A 17,375-nucleotide genomic window follows, 5' to 3' on the forward strand; every position below is an offset into this window, starting at 1 on the left:
TAGGCGCCTCATAGTACGGACACTGCAATTTATTTCCCTGGCCACATCTGTAGTCCTCATGCCTCCTTGCAGCATGCCTAAGGCACGTTCACGCAGATGAGCAGGGACCTTGGGCATCATTCTTTTGGTGTTTTTCAGAGTCAGTAGAAAGACCTCTTTAGTGTCCTAAGTTTTCATAATTGTGACCTTAATTGCCTACCGTCTGTAAGCTGTTAGTGTCTTAACGACCATTCCACAGGTGCATGTTCATTCACTGTTTATGGTTCATTGAACAAGCATGGGAAACAGTGTTAAAACCCTATACAATGAAGATCTGTGAAGTTATTTGGATTTTTTATCATTATCTTTGAAAGACAGGCTCCTGAAAAATGGACGTTTCTTTTATTGCTGAGCTTAGATTGCAGTTGGGAAGAGATTTTCGATTCCATGGCACATGGCTTATGAACTGATACACACAACAGCTCTGGATTCAAAACTTAGAGTTTTTCCATTTAAACTATTATATCAAAATTCTTGCAACAAATAGAAAATTATATACAATACCAGTCAAAAGTTTGGACACACCTACTCATTCAAGATTTTTAAAATCATTTTTACTCTATTCTACATTGTAGAATAATAGTGAAGACATCAAAACTATGAAATAACCCATATGGAATCATGCAGTAACAAAAAAGTGTTCAACAAATTAAAATATATTTTATTTTTGAGATTCTTCAAAGTAGCTACCCTTTGCCTTGATGACAGCTTTGCACACTCTTGGCATTCTCTCAACCAGCTTCATGAGGTAGTCACCTGGCATGCATTTCAATTAACAGCTGTGCCTTGTTAAAGTTAATTTGTGGAATTTCTTTCCTTCTTTATGTGTTTGAGCCAATCAGATGTGTTGGGACAAGGTAGGGGTAGAATACAGAAGATAGCCCTATTTGGTAAAAGACCAAGTCCATATTATGGCAAGAATAGCTCAAATAAGCAAAGAGAAACCACAGTCCATCATTCATTTAAGACATGAAGGTCAGTCAATCCAGAACATTTCAAGAACTTTGAAAGTTTCTTCAAGTGCAGTCGCGTGTGTGTGGTTCCCACCGTGAAGCATGGAGGAGGAGGTGTAATGAGTGGGGGTGCTTTGCTGGTGACACTGTCAGTGATTTATTTAGAATTCAAGGCACACTTACCCAGCATGGCTACCACAGCATTCTGTAACGATACACCATCCCCATCTGGTTTGTCCTTCGTGGGACTATCTTTTATTTTTCAACAGGACAATAACCCAACACACCTCCAGTCTGTGCAAGGACTATTTGACCAAGAAGGAGAGTGATGGAGTGCTGCATCAGATAACCTGGCCTCCACAATCACCCGACCGTAACCCAATTGAGATGGTTTGGGATGGGAAGGACCACAGAGTGAAGGGAAAAAAAATAAGACTGTTGGAAAAACATTCCAGGTGAAGCTGGTTGAGAGAATGCCAAGAGTGTGCAAAGCTGTCATCAAGGCAAAGGGTGGCTACTTTGAAGAATCTCAAATATAAAAACGTGTTCAACACTTTTTTGTTTACTACATGATTCCATATGTGTTATTTCATAGTTTTGATGTCTTCACTATTATTTTACAATGTAGAAAATAGTCCAAATAAAGAAAAACCTTGAATGAGTAGGTGTGTCTAAACTTTTGACCGGTACTGTATATATTTACAAAAAAAATATGGGAGATTGGAAATTATGCAGACAATTACATTGATGGAAGCCACAATCTGCAATATTAAAGCTGATCTACCTCCCCCAAAAGTTGAAATAAATAAAACAGGTAGCCTGATTTCAGATGTGTCCATGAAAAAAGGATTATTACGAAAATAGTTCTTTCTGCAAAGCATGTAAACATTTAAATCAAACTATTACAGAGCATTTGGAAAGTATTCAGACCCCTTCACTTTTTCCACATTTTGTTACATTACTGCCTTATTCTAAAATGGATAATTTTTTTTACAAATCCTCATCAATCTACACACAATACCCATAATGACAAAGCGAAAACAGCTTTAAAATGTTTTGCAAATTTATTAAAAATAAAAAAACAGAAATACCTTATTTACAGAAGTATTCAGACTCTTTGATAGGAGAGCTCAGGTGCATCATGTTTACATTGATCATCCTTGAGATGTTTCTACAACTTGATTGGAGTCCACCTGTGCTAAATTCAATTGATTGGACATGATTTAGAAAAGGCACACACCTGTCTATATAAGGTCCCACAGTTGACAGTGCATGTCAGGGCAAAAACCAAACCATGAGGTCGAAGGAATTGTCCATGGAGCTCCAAGAGAGGATTGTGTCGAGGCACATATCTGGGGAAGGGTACCAAAACAATTCTGCAGCATTCTAGGTCCCCAAGAACACAGTGGCCTCCATCCTTCTCAAATTGAAGAAGTTTTGAACCACCAAGACTCATCCTAGAGCTGGCCTTGGTCAGGGAGGTGACAAAGAACCCAATTGTCACTCTGACAGAGCTCCAGAGTTCCTCTGTGGAGATAGAACTTTCCAGAAGGCCAACCATCTCTGCAGCACTCTACCAATTTGGCCATAACGGAGCAAAGAACAGAGAGATCCTTGATGAAAACCTGCTCCAGAGTGCTCAGGACATCAGACTGGGGCAAAGGTTCACCTTCCAACAGGACAACAACCCTAAGCACACAGACAAGACAATGCAGGAGTGGCTTCGGGACAAGTCTCTGAATGTCCTTGAGCGGCCCAGCCAGAGCCTGGACTTGAACCCAATCGAACATCTCTGGAACGACCGGAAAATAGCTGTGCAGCGACGCTCCCCATCCAACCTGACAGAGATTATCTGCAGAGAGGACTGGGGAAACTCCCCAAATACAGGTGTGCCAAGTTTGTAGGGTCACACCCAAGAAGACTCGAGGTTGTAATCTCTGCCAAATATGCTTCAACAAAATACTGAGTAAAGGGTCTGAATACTTATGTAAATGTGATATTTCAGTTTTTAATACATTTGCATTTACATTTACATTTACATTTTTGCTTTGTCATTAGGGTGTATTGTGTGTAGATTGATGAGGGAAAAAAACAATGTAATCCATTTTAGAACAAGGTTGTAATGTAACAAAAATGTAGAAAAAGTCAAGGGGTCTGAATACTTTCGGAAATTCACTGTATGTTAATCTGACTATTCACAATAATCATATTATTGTGTGCATGTAACTAAACAAATTCTTTCTGATCTCTGAAAATAGGTACCGCTAATAAGCTCAGCAGCAGCTGCCTTATCAAGTGTGGTTGAGCCTGCACAGTTGCTCAACTGGAAGATTCTGAATGATACTGGATCTCTACTTGTTCAATCCGGTTTTCGCTGTGCATCTGTAGCTGTGGTTTATGAAAAGCATTGACAATGAAAGCGGTTATTCAAATCCTCTAAACCAGAATCTTGTCTTAAAGAAACAAACTATGTTGGATGTATCTCATAAAAGTCTCACGTTACCAGATATCACACAGGATTAAAACGTGTCTGAATCCATGCCATAATTTGGACTATAATAAACTAAAAGACAACTCCCACATCACAAAAACAACAAAATTTTGAAAAAAAACTGAAACGCAAACAAGACTAGGACATGTGTACATATCCGCCTGCACCCACACTCCCCAATCCCCATGGGCTAGCTACAGAAATAGAACACTGGCAAATATTTCTACCAGTATCATATTTAAATACCACTTAAAATATCACGTTATTCTCATTCTCAATAAGTCAATATCATGGTAGCCTATGCCATGCATAAATGGGAAAAATGTTCAGGTACCTTGGTCTAGGCGGAAGAGTGTCCTTCCCAGCTGTTCCATATCTCTGAGGACCAGGACTCTGACTTGTTTCGCTTGGAGGGACATTTTGACTTTCCCTATATAGGACGCCCTTTACTGTACAGGGGATGATGCTTTGGAATTTTAGTTCTCGAGACCCCCTTGTGGGGAAAAAAAGAGAGTCATGTGTCACCAGCCATCAGCCCATGTTTCCAAATACATTCATATTGATATTTGACTCACATCTTACTCTCTCCACATAAGCTACATATATTTCTGAACATTCAACATTTTCAATTTCTGTTGTACAGTCTGAGGCCAGTCTATTCCCCAGAATATGCATTACTACATCACAACCAGTGGAAAATTTAAGCAATTAACATAAATTCTATTCCAGCTGTCTAAAAATAGTTACAAACTGTAATAGGCTGCTTCTAAAATGTAACACAATATTGTTGACACATTGTGACAGCTCACGTGGTGTGGTTGAAATTGGACTAGTGGATCAAGTTCTTAAAGATCAATGCATTTGTAATTTGAAAAAGTCACTACAAAAGGTGAAGTGCTTAGAAGTGGAGCTGTCAGCCTTATCCAAAAGTGGAAAACATGTGCAAACTAAATCAAAACATACAGTACCAGTCAAAAGTTTGGACATATCTACTCATTCAAGGGTTTCTTAAATTGTTTTACTATTTTCTACATTGTAGAATAATAGCAAATACATCAAACCTATGAAATAACACATATGGAATCATGTAGTAACCAAAAAAAAGTGTTCAACAAATCTAAATATATTTTATATTTGAGATTCTTCAAAGTAGCCACCCTTTGCCTTGATGACAGCTCTTGGCATTCTCTCAACCAGCCTCATGAGGTAGTCACCTGTAATGCATTTCAATTAGCAGCTGTGTCTTGTTAAAAGTTTATTTGTGGAATTTCTTTCCTTTTAAATGTGTTTGAGCCAATCAGTTGTGTTGTGACAAGGTAGGGTTGGTATACAGAAGATAGCTCTATTTGGTAAAAGACCAAGTCTGTTATATGGCAAGAACAGCTCAAATAAGCAAAGATAAATTACAGTCCATCATTACTTTAAGACATGAAGGTCAGTCAACCTGGAAAATTTCAAGAACTTTTAAAGTTTCTTCAAGTGCAGTTGCAAAAACCAAGTGCTATGATGAAACTGTCTCTCATGAGGACCGCTACAGGAAAAGAAGACCCAGAGTTACCTCTGCTGCAGAGGATAAGTTCATTAGTTACCAGCCTCAGAAATTGCAGCCCAAATAAATGCTTCACAGAGTTCCAAGTAACAAACACATCTCAACATGAACTTTTCAGAGGATACTGTGTGAATCAGGCCTTCATGGTTGAATTGCTGCAAAGAAACCACTACTAAAGGATGCCAATAATAAGAAGAGACTTGCTTGGACCAAAAACACGAGCAATGGACATTAGACGGAAATCTGTCCTTTGGTCTGATGAGTCCAAATTTGAGATTTTTGGTTCCAACCGCCGTGTTTTTGTGAGGCACAGAGCAGGTGAACGGATGATCTCTGCATATGTAGTTCCCACCGTGAGACAAGATGGCTGGCACACTTAACCAACAAGGCTATCACAGCATTCTGCAGCGATTCACACCTCCAGTCTGTGTAAGAGCGATTTGACCAAGGAGAGTGATGGAGTGCTGCATCAGATGACCTGGCCTCCACAATCACCCGACCTCAACCCAATTGATAGTTTGGGATGAGTTGGATTGCAGAGTGAAAGAAAATCAGGCAACAAGTGCTCAGCATATGTGGGAACTCCTTCAAGACTGTAGGAATTCCAGGTGAAGCTGGTTGAGAGAATGCCAAGAGTGTGCAAAGCTCTCATCAAAGCAAAGGGTGGCTACTTTGAAGAATATAAAATATATTTTGATTTGTTTAACACTTTTTTCGGTTACTACATGATTGCATATGTATTATTTCATAGTTTTAATGTTTCCACTATTATTCTACAATGTAGAATAGAGTAAAATCAAAGAAAAACCCTTGAATACGTAGGTGTGTCCAAACTTTTGACTGCTACTGTATTTCCACATCCAGTTTAAATTTGGTCCATATCAACTAAATCGAGAAGATTTAAGTTTTAAATCCTTTTAGTTCACTGCAAGTATCCAACGGCTTCTCTCGCATACAACGCACACTGTCAACATATCCCTACTTGATGTTGCACAGCGCATGTGTCCATATTTAAGAGCAATCCATATTCATAACGTCCAGCACCAAACCAGTGTTTACATGTGTGAAACCAGCACGTTTCTATGATCTGTGGTTAAAAAAATAAGGTCATAAAATACATATTTTCTGTGACATTGCAGGGTAGGATTAGAAGTAAAACACTGATTTTCAAAGGGTATTTTCTTGCTCCCTATGTCACTGTGAATCTCAGTGTATAAAAATCACTGTTTAAAAAAAAAAAAGATTAACTACCATGTCATCAGGTATAACTTTTTAACATCAATTTGTTTCTCAAAAAGTTAGATGCGCCTTTGTCACGTATACTGACACTGGTATTGTGGTGGGGATAATGAAAACGAGGTTGACAAGTGGTGGACTTGCCCTTTAACTCATAACTCATTCTCGATTAGGTCGAGAATTTAGTCGGTTAAAAAAGCCAACAGAACTATTTTAAATGCTCGGTCTACCGTGTGCAGTCTGTCTGTCCCTATATAAGGACCAAACAGGCAACTTGCTTCGTTTGTAAACAATGTGTCGTTCTGGGACGAAAAAAAGCTGGCTCCGCAAGATGCGCACACAGTACACCAAGTAGTGTTGAAGCATTATGGTTAGCTTACAAACGGTCAAAAAAGCAAACGTTATGCATCTGTTACATCCAACTTCAAATACTCAAACCATCGTGAAGAGTCGCTTGAATGTCACTTGTAAAGATAAGAGTTTACAGGCTTAATTGTACCTAGTTTCAAAAAGAGGCTTCGCATCTGAGGGGGACGTAATCAATGTTGCATGAACCTTTACCCCGACTACCGTACATTTACGAATATAAGATTGCTTTATTATAATTTCTTGTAGACAGATGCAGTGCGAGTTCTATCCGTTTGGCAACATTATATATGGTTACTACAGAGCACAATTCGTCTTAATCACCAAATTTTGCAATGCAAAACACTAACTAAGAAGTGATACACGATAAAATCGTGAACAAAGCTGCGCTGCTTTTACATGAACGGGACATGTGTTACGCAATAGTGCGGTCTATTTAATCATGTAGTAAATATGTACTATTTTCGGCAGCTCTTTTCATACTACAAGATCATTTCCATTTTGACTTAGAGCTGACTTTGCTTGACAGACTGTGTCATCATCTGATAAAGATGTATGTAATCATAGGACAAAATGTTTTTGCCCCACGTAAGCCATACAATAAAACACTAACATCCCATGTTATTGTAGCATTCCACCTTTCTACTAAAACTAATCAGTACTCGGTGGGTAAACTAATATATTTTCAGCAACTGAATTAACATGAGGCTATATGCAAAATATGTTTTTTTAATTTAAAAAAATCATTGCAATCACGTAAATTATCGTGTTTTTTTGTTTTTTGTAAATTTGTATTATTTACACTGGGATTGTATGATTATGATCTTACGATCATTCAGTGCATAAATATAAATAATATATTATATGTATTATAAACACTGATAGTGTTATGTATATCAGCTGAGCTGAGTGTTAGGATTGGATAAATACAGATATTTGGAATTTCTCATTTTCCACCACCATAAACATGGAATTTATCATGGAAGAATGGTGTCACATCTCTCCAATAGGGTTCCAGACACTTGTAGAATCTATGTTAAAGTGCATTGAAGCTGTTCTGGCAGCTCGTGGTGGCACAACGCCCTATTAAGACACTTTATGTTGGTGTTTCCCTTATTTTGTCAGTTACCTGTAGATCAGGACACAGTGCAATGACCACAATACGAGGAAGGCTTCTCACGTGCATTATATCTAACTACATCTGCTACAATGTAGCAGATAACTGGCTAATCCAGTCGATAGTTGATAAAAGGCCCCACAGTATTGTGTTGTTTGCTTGGTAACAATGTAATGAGTGCAAATATAATCTTCTTCAGGGCATGCTTGTCTGCATGTTCACTGTCAATCATAGGCATTAGCGCCACCGTCAGTGCAGGAGAAGTCTATACAAGCATTCCACATTTCCATTCATACCCATCCCAGCAGCATGCCACCCTGCATCCCACTTCTGACTTGTCCCTGAAGTTATGCAGGGTTGGTCCAGGTCAATCTCTGGATGGGAGACCTGAAGCTGATGGAAGTGGTGTTGGAGGGCCAGTAGGAGGCTCTCTTTCCTCTGGTCAAAAGAAAATAAAAAATCCCAAACACCCAGGGCAGTGACTGGGGACATTGCCCTGTTTAGGGCATGTCTTTCAGATGGCATGTTAAACAGGTGTCCTGACTCTCTGTGGTCACTAAAGATCCCATGGCACTTATTGTAAGAGTAGGGGTGTTAACCCCGGTATCCTGGCTAAATTCTACATTTGGCCCTCTGTAACGATGTGCGCTGAGAGTTGGGAAGAAAGTTCAGGGAGTGAGTGCTTTAATAAATAAACGTAACATAATACAAAACAAGAAAATACGAACGCACAGACATGACACAGAAACAATAACGCCTGGGGAAGGAACCAAAGGGAGTGACATATATAGTTGAAGTCGGAAGTTTACATACACTTAGGTTGGAGTCCGTAAAACTTGTTTTCAACCAATCCACAAATTTCTTGTAAACAAACTATAGTTTTGGCAAGTCGGTTAGGACATCTACATCTACTTTGTGCGTCATGCACAAGTCATTTTGCCAACAATTGTTTACACACAGATTATTTCACTTATAATTCACTATATCACAATTCCAGTGGGTCAGAAGTTTACATGTACAAATCAATTGGAGGTGTACCTGTGGATGTCTTTCAAGGCCTACCTTTAAACTCAGTGCCTCTTTGCTTGACATCATGGGAAAAATCTAAAGAAATCAGCCAAGAGCTCAGAAAAAAAATTGTAACCTCCATAAGTCTGGTTCATCCTTGGGAGCAATTTCAAAACACCTGGAGGTACCACGCAGCCGTCACACCGCTCAGGAAGAAGATGTGTTCTGTCCCCTAAAGATGAACATGCTTTTATGCGAAAAGTGCAAATCAATCCCAGAACAGCAAAGGGACCTTGTGAAGATGCTGGAGGAAACAGGTACAAAAGTATCTATATCCACAGTAAAACATCGACATAACCTGAAAGGCCGCTCAGCAAGGAAGAAGCCACTGCTCCAAAACAGCCATTAAAAAGCCAGGCTATGGTTTGCAACTGCACATGGGGACAAAGATCGTACTTTTTGGAGAAATGTCCTCCGGTCTGATGAAACAGAAATAGAACTGTTTGGCCATAATGACCATTGTTATGTTTGGAGGTTAAAGGGGAGGCTTGCAAGCCGAAGAACACCATCCCAACCGTGAAGCACGGGGGTGGCAGCATCATGTTGTGGGGGTGCTTTGCTGCAGGAGGGACTGGTGCAATTCACAAAATAGATGGCATCATGAGGTAGGAAAATTGTGAATATATTGAAGCAACATCTCAAGACATCAGTCAGGAAGTTAAAGCTTGGTCGCAAATGGATCTTCCAAATGGACAATGGCCCCAACCATACTTCTAAAGTTGTGGCAAAATGGCTTAAGGACAACAAAATCAAGGTATTGGACTGGCCATCACAAATGCCTGACCTCAATCCTATAGAAAATGTGTGGGCAGAACTGAAAAAGCGTGTGTGAGCAAGGAGTTCTACAAACCTGACTGAGATACACCAGCTCTGTCAGGAGGATTGGGCCAAAATTCACCCAACTTATTGTGGGAAACTTGTGGAAGGCTACCTGAAACGTTTGACCCAAGTTAAACAATTTAAAGGCAATGCTACCAAATACTAATTGAGTGTATGTGTAACGGTATAACTTTAGACCGTCCCTCACCCATACCCGGGCATGAACCAGGGACCCTCTGCACACATCAACAACAGTCACCCACGAAGCATTGTTAGCCATCGCTCCACAAAGGCTGCGGCCCTTGCAGAGCAAGGGGAACTACTACTTCAAGGTCTCAGAGCAAGTGACGTCACTGATTGAAACGCTATTTAGCGCGCACTGCTAACTAAGCTAGCCGTTTCACATCCGTTACATATGTAAACTTCTGACCCACTGGGAATGTGATGAAAGAAATAAAAGCTGAAATAAATCACTCTACTATTATTCAGACGTTTCACATTCTTAAAATAAAGTGGTGATCCTAACTGACCTAAGACAGGGAATTTATAATAGGATTAAATGTCAGGAAACCGGTCACACCTGCTGATGCATGGGTCTTTTACATTAATATCTTCCACTGCTTCTTGTCCAAACTGAATAATGAATGTGTATGGTGTAAGATAGGCAGATATGTGCTATGTATTTTATAGGCAATTGGGCTTTGACATTTCAGTGATAAGACAGATGTAGTGGGGTGTAGACTGTACTATACTGACTCTGTTTTACAAATCTTTCATTGAGAGTATTTGAACTTTTTGTATTGTTTGTTGGTTTGGCAATGCCACTGTCAGCCAGAGAAATATGCTGAGAAGGATTATCACCACAGCAAGCAAGGTACTTGGAGTCAAACAGACAGGCATGGATGAGATCTTTAAGGTCAGGGCCCTCCGCAAGGCTCACAAAATCATTTTAGAACCAAGCCAACCCCTGTTCCCGGACTTTGAAATACTCCCCTCTGGGCGCAGGTATAGGGCACCCCTCAGCAGGAAAAACAGAACCAGACAATAATTTGTGCCAGGTGTGATATCCCTCCTAAATAGCTTGGGCTAATGTTCCTATCGACTCAGTAAGACCAGCAGGCTTGTCTTTACTATTTTTATTTTATTTTATCTTTTAAATGTTTTATTGGTATGTAACTGTTATGAAAGTTGTATTGTCAATTTTGTTTTGTATTTAAATGCCACTTTAAACGTGTATATGACACTACAACTAAATTTCCCCATGGGGACAATAAAGTCAGTAAGTAAGTAAGTGTGCACCAGTTGTCTACATGAGTACTGTAACTAGGGAAACCACAGCACAATATAATTACTGTAAAGTAAAAAGCACTAGGATGGCCAGGCTCCAGATCTGAATGTGCTTTAGCCAACTCCTCTCAATATACATTTTGACATTCAATTAAATGGCGTGCATGAATCCTATGAAAAACAATACGCTGACTGGAGTTGGCTTAAGCAGATCTGGGACCAGGCTACAATCATGATGCTGGCGTGAGATTATCGAACAACTAACTCGATTAACCCTCAAATTAAACTCACCAGCAACCGAATGCACCAGAGGTCCCTGGGGTGGTTCTGGCTGAGCCAGGCTCCGTAAACACTCAGCCCATAGCAGGAGAAGAAGCCCACGGAGTAGTTGGTGACAGCAATGGTCGCCATTACAATCAATGCAGCAGTCACCTGCCTGTCAGGAACAGTAAAAAACAAAAAAAAGACCACTCTATTTGATCGACAAGTTACCTCTGTGTTTTGAGCTGCCAATCTACATGCCTGGTAATTATCATAGCATGATAGAGAACCAGAGCAATATGATGAATATCAATGGGTATTATGTTGTACCTAATGTAGTAACAACATTGTAAAGCAAAGGAGTTGGGGGAAATGCTAGGCCTATGTGGTTTAACTTGTCTCAATGTTCTATACGGACTGGCAGAGGCCCATGTGTGGGCGGTGTTGTACGGTTACAGTTAGTGGAGAGATGCTGCCATTTTGCATCCATCCATCCATTTAAATCAGGCTAGTCAGGAAACAGGAACAGTACATGATTCACCCATGGCTGATAAAGACATTGGATCTCATTGGTTTAGGTGTTAAAAGACTGTTATGCACTCTTGATCCCATAGGGAGCAGCCAGGTCATGTTGAGGGCCATGTCAACTATCCAGGACAGGTAGACACCGCACAGTAGCACAGAGAGGGTCCACCTCCTGAGGAATAGAAGAAGAAAAATGTTAGTGTCAGAAGAACACACATTCTACTGTAGCTACCAACATCAAAACTGTTTCAATACCTACATAATAATACAATGTTCATTTCTAATAAATGAATTACTGCACTCCATTGTCTACATGTTGACACTACAGTAGGATGGTGGCCTAAAATATGTAATAGAGTAGATGACAGTACAATAGAATAGTAGGCAGATGGATGGCTGCATGGTTGGATTATCTGATATAGGCAGGCCAATAGTTGTGTGTCCATACCCTCTGTAGATCAAGGAGATGATATACATGACCATGAGGGCCAGCCAGGTGTAGATAAGCCCCCAGATGGAGAAGGTCCATCCGGACGGAGTTATGTCAGTCTCATACTTCCTGGAGATGCTCCCTGTACTCCAATGGAATGGTCCTACGAGAGAAAGTGTAGCAAAACAAGTGCATTGTAACAGATGCGAAACTACAGTAGAAGTTTCTGTGTCAGTAAGTTATGTTTTCTGAAGCAAGTTTATGTCATGCTGGGGGGACTTCTGCTTTTACATTTGTGCCTCTACTTCCAAAGTAATAACTTAATATTACCATATTAACAGAATAATGACATTGGTATCATTGCCCAACATCTTTGGTTTCTTGCCCAAACATTTACTAGAAGAAGCCATCACATAGATAGTTGCAGCATATGATAGCACTTTATTACACACTGAGTTCAAAGTTACATGATAAACTCACTCACCCTTTCCAGCACCTGCCATGGCATTTATTGCCAAAGCAGAAATGTAGATCAGCACAGACAGTGTAATGACCACAACACGAGGAAGGCTTCTGTCCTCCATTGTACCTATCTCACTTCAACAGCTCAAATGTAGGCCTGTCTAGATAACTGGCTGTCCAGTCAATAGTTGACTATGTGTTAAGAGAATTATGTTCTCAATGTTCTTAAATGGAACTTTAATTAATCTATTCAGTCTGCAACCCAGAGTTTGTAAGGTTCTGGTTTAAATGAAGCAGACGGAGACCAAGCTTTCAAGAGTCAGATTCTTTATTCACGAGAGATCTGAATATCATACAATGCACATAGCCTTTTATACCTTACACATTTGTTTATGACATACACTTTATAAATGCCCCTCCTCTCATCTAACTCTGTAACAATGTTCAACTTCGATAGCTCCTTCTGTCTAACCGGGTTCCTCTATCTACATGTCTGGAACTGACAAGTCGAGCTCAAAACAGGACACCTCTGTGGTTTCCCAGTGCCTGACTTACTTTTCTTCTCAGAGCACAGTCTAGTCTATAATGTCAGAGTAATAGACCAAATTGTTTCCTGCAAAATCCACACAAACATGTTCCATCCTATAATTGTCAATATTTCTCTAATCTACTTTGAAACACACACACACACACACATGTTAAATGTCCCCTTCTATTATTTGGCATTAACTCAATAAACAAATGCTATGTACAAGTCTTCTCCAAATGGTCATTGCTTATCATATTCTGCAACATGTTTCCTAATCTACTACAAGCCTAAGGGTTTCTCCCCTCCCTGGGTGGGGAGACCTCCTTCCTGTTATTAGTTTCACAGTTGTCACACTACATTGAGTGGTTGTTTTATCTTTTAGCCCTTAACTTATATAATTTCTAAATCACTTTGAAAGTCCTCAGAGTGTTCTGTAACAAATCTAATGAGTGGAAAAATGCTAGTCAGCGTTATCACTGTTAATCATCGGCATTAATAGCACCACCTGCTGTGCAAGAGTAGTCTATACAATGCAAAATATTTAAACTAAAATGGTTATCAGTTATTCTCACAGTCTAATGATACATCTAAAAACTATTTGTAATAGAGGACAATATTTTTGGGTAGAAATGTGAGTTAGCAAATCAAACTACAAATTGATGTTATGGTATTGTAACGGGAACAGTTGGGTGCGTGTTCATCACTATCTGGCCAAGTTGCAAAGTCAGAAGCCCCGCCACCTCGGCTTCCCGAGAACCCTGCTTACATCCTCCAAAATGCTTCGTTGGAGGGTCAGGAACCTGTCGGGCGTTTCTCTCCCAGTGCTCCCTCATCTTCGAGATGCAGCCCTCGTCCTTCCCCTCGGACCGCTCGAAGATAGCATATCTCATAGCGCTAACGTCCAGGAGGGTTCTCGCCTGGGCTATGGCAGTGTGGGAACAACAATCTGCCGTGTGTTTCAGCCTGGAGGAGTTTGTGACTGAGGTAAAAAAAAAGGTTTCGGTGGCTGACGGGAGTGCTTGGAACACGGAATCCCTGTTTGACACATTCCTTCATGGATTATCGGAGGTAGTTAAGGACGGGAGCTGCCTACCGATCTCGATTACGGGAACATAAGAAGGAGAGGAGGTCTATTCTGGTCTATTCTGGTCCCAATCAGGGTTATTGGGATCTTCTTGGCTCCAGCGCCATAATCCCCTTATCAACTGGACTGCTGGTACTATCATGGGCTGGAGCCCGTTCTGCCATGGCCATTGCCTGAAGTCAGCGCAGCCTGCCCCGGGACGTCTTCCTGTTGGCTCGGAAGAATCCTTAGAGCTCTCCGCCGTTACCGCGGAATACCAGGACCTCCGGGAGGTTTGCAGCGCAGGCACAGGCCACTTCACTCTCTCCGCATCGACCGTATGACCATGGGATCGACCTTCTCCCGGGCACTACACCACCCCGGGGAGGGCTGTATTCACTGTTGGGTCTGGAGACCAAGGCTATGGAGACATCGAGGACTCCTTGGCTGCAGTGGGTATACATCCTTCTGCCTCTCCTGCCAGCGCAGGGTTCTTCTTTGTGGAGAAGGACAAAACCCTGCACGCGTGTATCGACTACCGGGGCCTCAAGGACATTGAGGCACCCGTGCACCTACTACCACTCATCGCCTCGGCTTTCGAGCCGCTCCAGGGGCCACTATCTTCTCTAAGTTGGACCTGCGGAATGCCTATCACCTGCCATGTATACGGGAAAGTGACAAGTGGAAGACAGCCTTCAACACTGCTAGCGGACACTATGAATACTTGGTGATGCCATTCGGTCTGGCCAATGCTCCTGCTGTGTCCAGGCCCTGGTTAATGACGTTCTCTGGGAACATGTTGAACCGGTTCGTGCTTGTCTACCTTGACGACATCCTTATCTTTCCCCGCTCGGCTCAAGAACACGTGCTCCACGTCCGACAGGTCCACCAGCGTCTCCTGGAGAACCAGCTTTAAAATGCGAATTCCATCTCTCCACCATCTCCTTCCTTGGATACATCCTCGCTGCTGGGAATATGGAGATGGATCCTGGAAAGGTAAGAGCGGTGGTGGATTGGCCCCAACCCAAGTCCAGAGTGCAGCTGCAACGCTACCTAGGATTTGCCAATTTCTATCACCCTTTTATCCGAGGTTACAGCACCCTGGCTTCCCCCCTCAGCACTCACCTCTCCCAAGGTTCCGTTCACGTGGCCCCCAGCTGCTGACCGGGCTTTCCTGGACCTTAAGCACCGCTTCACCACAGCTTCCATATTGATCCATCTGGACCTGTCCCGTCAGTTTGTGGTGGAGGTAGATTCGTCGGATGTCGGAGTGGGGGCTGTCCTGTCCCAGCAATCTGCCCTGGACCTTATTAAGCTGCATCTCTGTGCCTTCTTCTCCGATTGTCTTAACGCCACCGAGAGAAATTATGATGTGGGGAATCGCTAATTACTTGCGGTGAAGAAGGTATTGGTGTTGTAGAGACACTGGTTAGAGGGGGCGGAACTTCCATTCATAGTGTGGACGGACCACAAGAACCTGGAATATCTCCGCACTGCCAAGTGTCTCAACTCCCAGAGACAATCCTACTCACCTCATGCCTGGCGGCAACCCTCGACTGGGGAATAGAGAACCAGATCCGTGAGGCGCAGGGGGGGCAGCTAAACAAATGTTTGTCGCAGATTCTACCCGCTCCCCGGTCCTGGAATGGGCTCATTTCTCCATGCTTGCCTGCCACCCTGGCTCCTGTCGGACCCTGGCCTTTGTGCGACAGCGCATTTGGTGGCCCACCATGGTCCCTGACGTCTCTGCATTCGCCGCCTGCACTGTCTGTCCTCAGAACAAGACTCCTCGGCAAGCTCTGGCTGGCCTCCTTCAACCTTTTCCTGTCCCTCCCCTTCCCTGGTCACATATATCCCTGGACTTCGTCACTGGTCTCCTTTTGTCTGATGGCAACACCACTATCGTTACTGTGGTGGACAGGTTTTCCAAAGCCGCCCATTTCATTCTTCTCCCCAAGCTACCTTCTGCCAAGAAGACAGCCCAGCTCATGGTGCAGCACGTCTTCAGGATCCATGGACTTCCGGTTTACACGGTCTCTGACCGTGGTCCTCAGTTGCCGTCTCAGTTCTTGAAGGCATTCTGCACCCTCATAGGGTCTTCGGCCAGCCTGTCCCCCGGGTTTCATATCCTCAATCCAACGGCCAGTCGGAGCGTGCCAATAAGGACCTGGAGACGACTCTTTGGTGCCTCGCCTTGGCCAACCCCAACACCTGGAGCCAGCAACTCATGTGGGTAGAGTACGCCCGGAACACCCTTCCCTGCTCGGCCACTGGGCTCTCGCCTTTCGAGTGCTCCGTGCGTTATCAAACCCCGCTCTTCCCGGAGGGAGAGGTCAACATACCCTCGGACCAGATGTCCGTCCACCGATATTGGCATCCCTGGAAGAGAGCTCGGTCCACTCTTCTCAAGAACACCTCCAGGTATCGTCAACAGGAAGACTGCCACCGGACCCCGGCGCCCCGCTATCGTCTTGGGCAGAGGGTATGTCTGTCCACTCGGGATCTGCCCCTCCAGGTAGAGTACTGCAAACTTTCCCCCAGTTTTATCGGCCCTTTCCCCATCCTCAAGATCCTTAGCCCCTCTGCTGTTCATCTTCTGTTGCTCGACACCCTCCGTATACATCCCACGTTTCATGTAACAAGGCTTAAACCTCTGTCTCACAGTCCTGTCTCCTCTTTCCCTCTGCCGTTCTGTACCTCTTGACACTTCCCTGGATTACTGACCCCTGCCTGCCCTGAGCCTGCCTGCCGTTCTGTACCTTACAGACCCTGCCCTGGATTACTGACATCTGCCTGCCCCCGAATTTTGTAAATAAACTTTTGTTATTTCGAACTGTCTGTATCTGGGTCTTATCCGGATGTCTGACAATAGGTGAACTCCAATCAAGTTGTAGAAACATCTCAAGGATGGTCAATGGAAACAGGATGCACCTGAGCTCAATTTCGAGTGTCATCCCAAAGGGTCTGAATACTTACGTGAATAAGGTATTTCTGTTTTTTATTTTTAAGACATTTGCAAACATTTCCAAAAAATCGGTTTTTGGTTTGTCATTATGGAGTATTGTGTGCAGATTGATGAGGAAAAATATATAATTTAATACATTTTAGAATAATGCTGTAAAGTAACAAAATGTGGAAAAAGTCAAGAGGTCTGAATACTTTCCAAATGCACTGTATATT

General features: G+C 42.5%; 1 protein-coding gene and 1 pseudogene across 3 annotated transcripts in view; both read right to left on the bottom strand.

The window, feature by feature from the left end:
• The window catches only part of LOC109875299 (glycogen debranching enzyme), a 32,150-nt gene extending 25,314 nt beyond the window's left edge, over positions 1-6,836 (bottom strand). The window contains exons 1-2 of one of the 3 annotated variants that reach the window (XM_020467610.2): positions 6,768-6,836; positions 3,818-3,976 (exon numbers count right to left, since the gene is read on the bottom strand). In XM_020467610.2, coding sequence (XP_020323199.1) covers positions 3,818-3,902 — 85 coding nt within the window. In that variant the 5' untranslated portion in view covers positions 3,903-3,976; positions 6,768-6,836. Of the gene's footprint in view, positions 1-3,817; positions 3,977-6,648; positions 6,743-6,767 lie in introns of those variants that run through there. The other 2 variants (XM_020467608.2, XM_020467607.2) reach the window with 2 other exon arrangements.
• A 4,309-nt stretch (positions 6,837-11,145) lies between these two features.
• Positions 11,146-15,927, bottom strand: LOC116358544 (uncharacterized; annotated as a pseudogene).
• Between the last annotated feature and the right edge of the window lie 1,448 nt (positions 15,928-17,375).

This window comes from Oncorhynchus kisutch, linkage group LG30, assembly GCF_002021735.2.
Source record: "Oncorhynchus kisutch isolate 150728-3 linkage group LG30, Okis_V2, whole genome shotgun sequence".
In the NCBI taxonomy this organism is placed as follows: domain Eukaryota; kingdom Metazoa; phylum Chordata; class Actinopteri; order Salmoniformes; family Salmonidae; genus Oncorhynchus; species Oncorhynchus kisutch.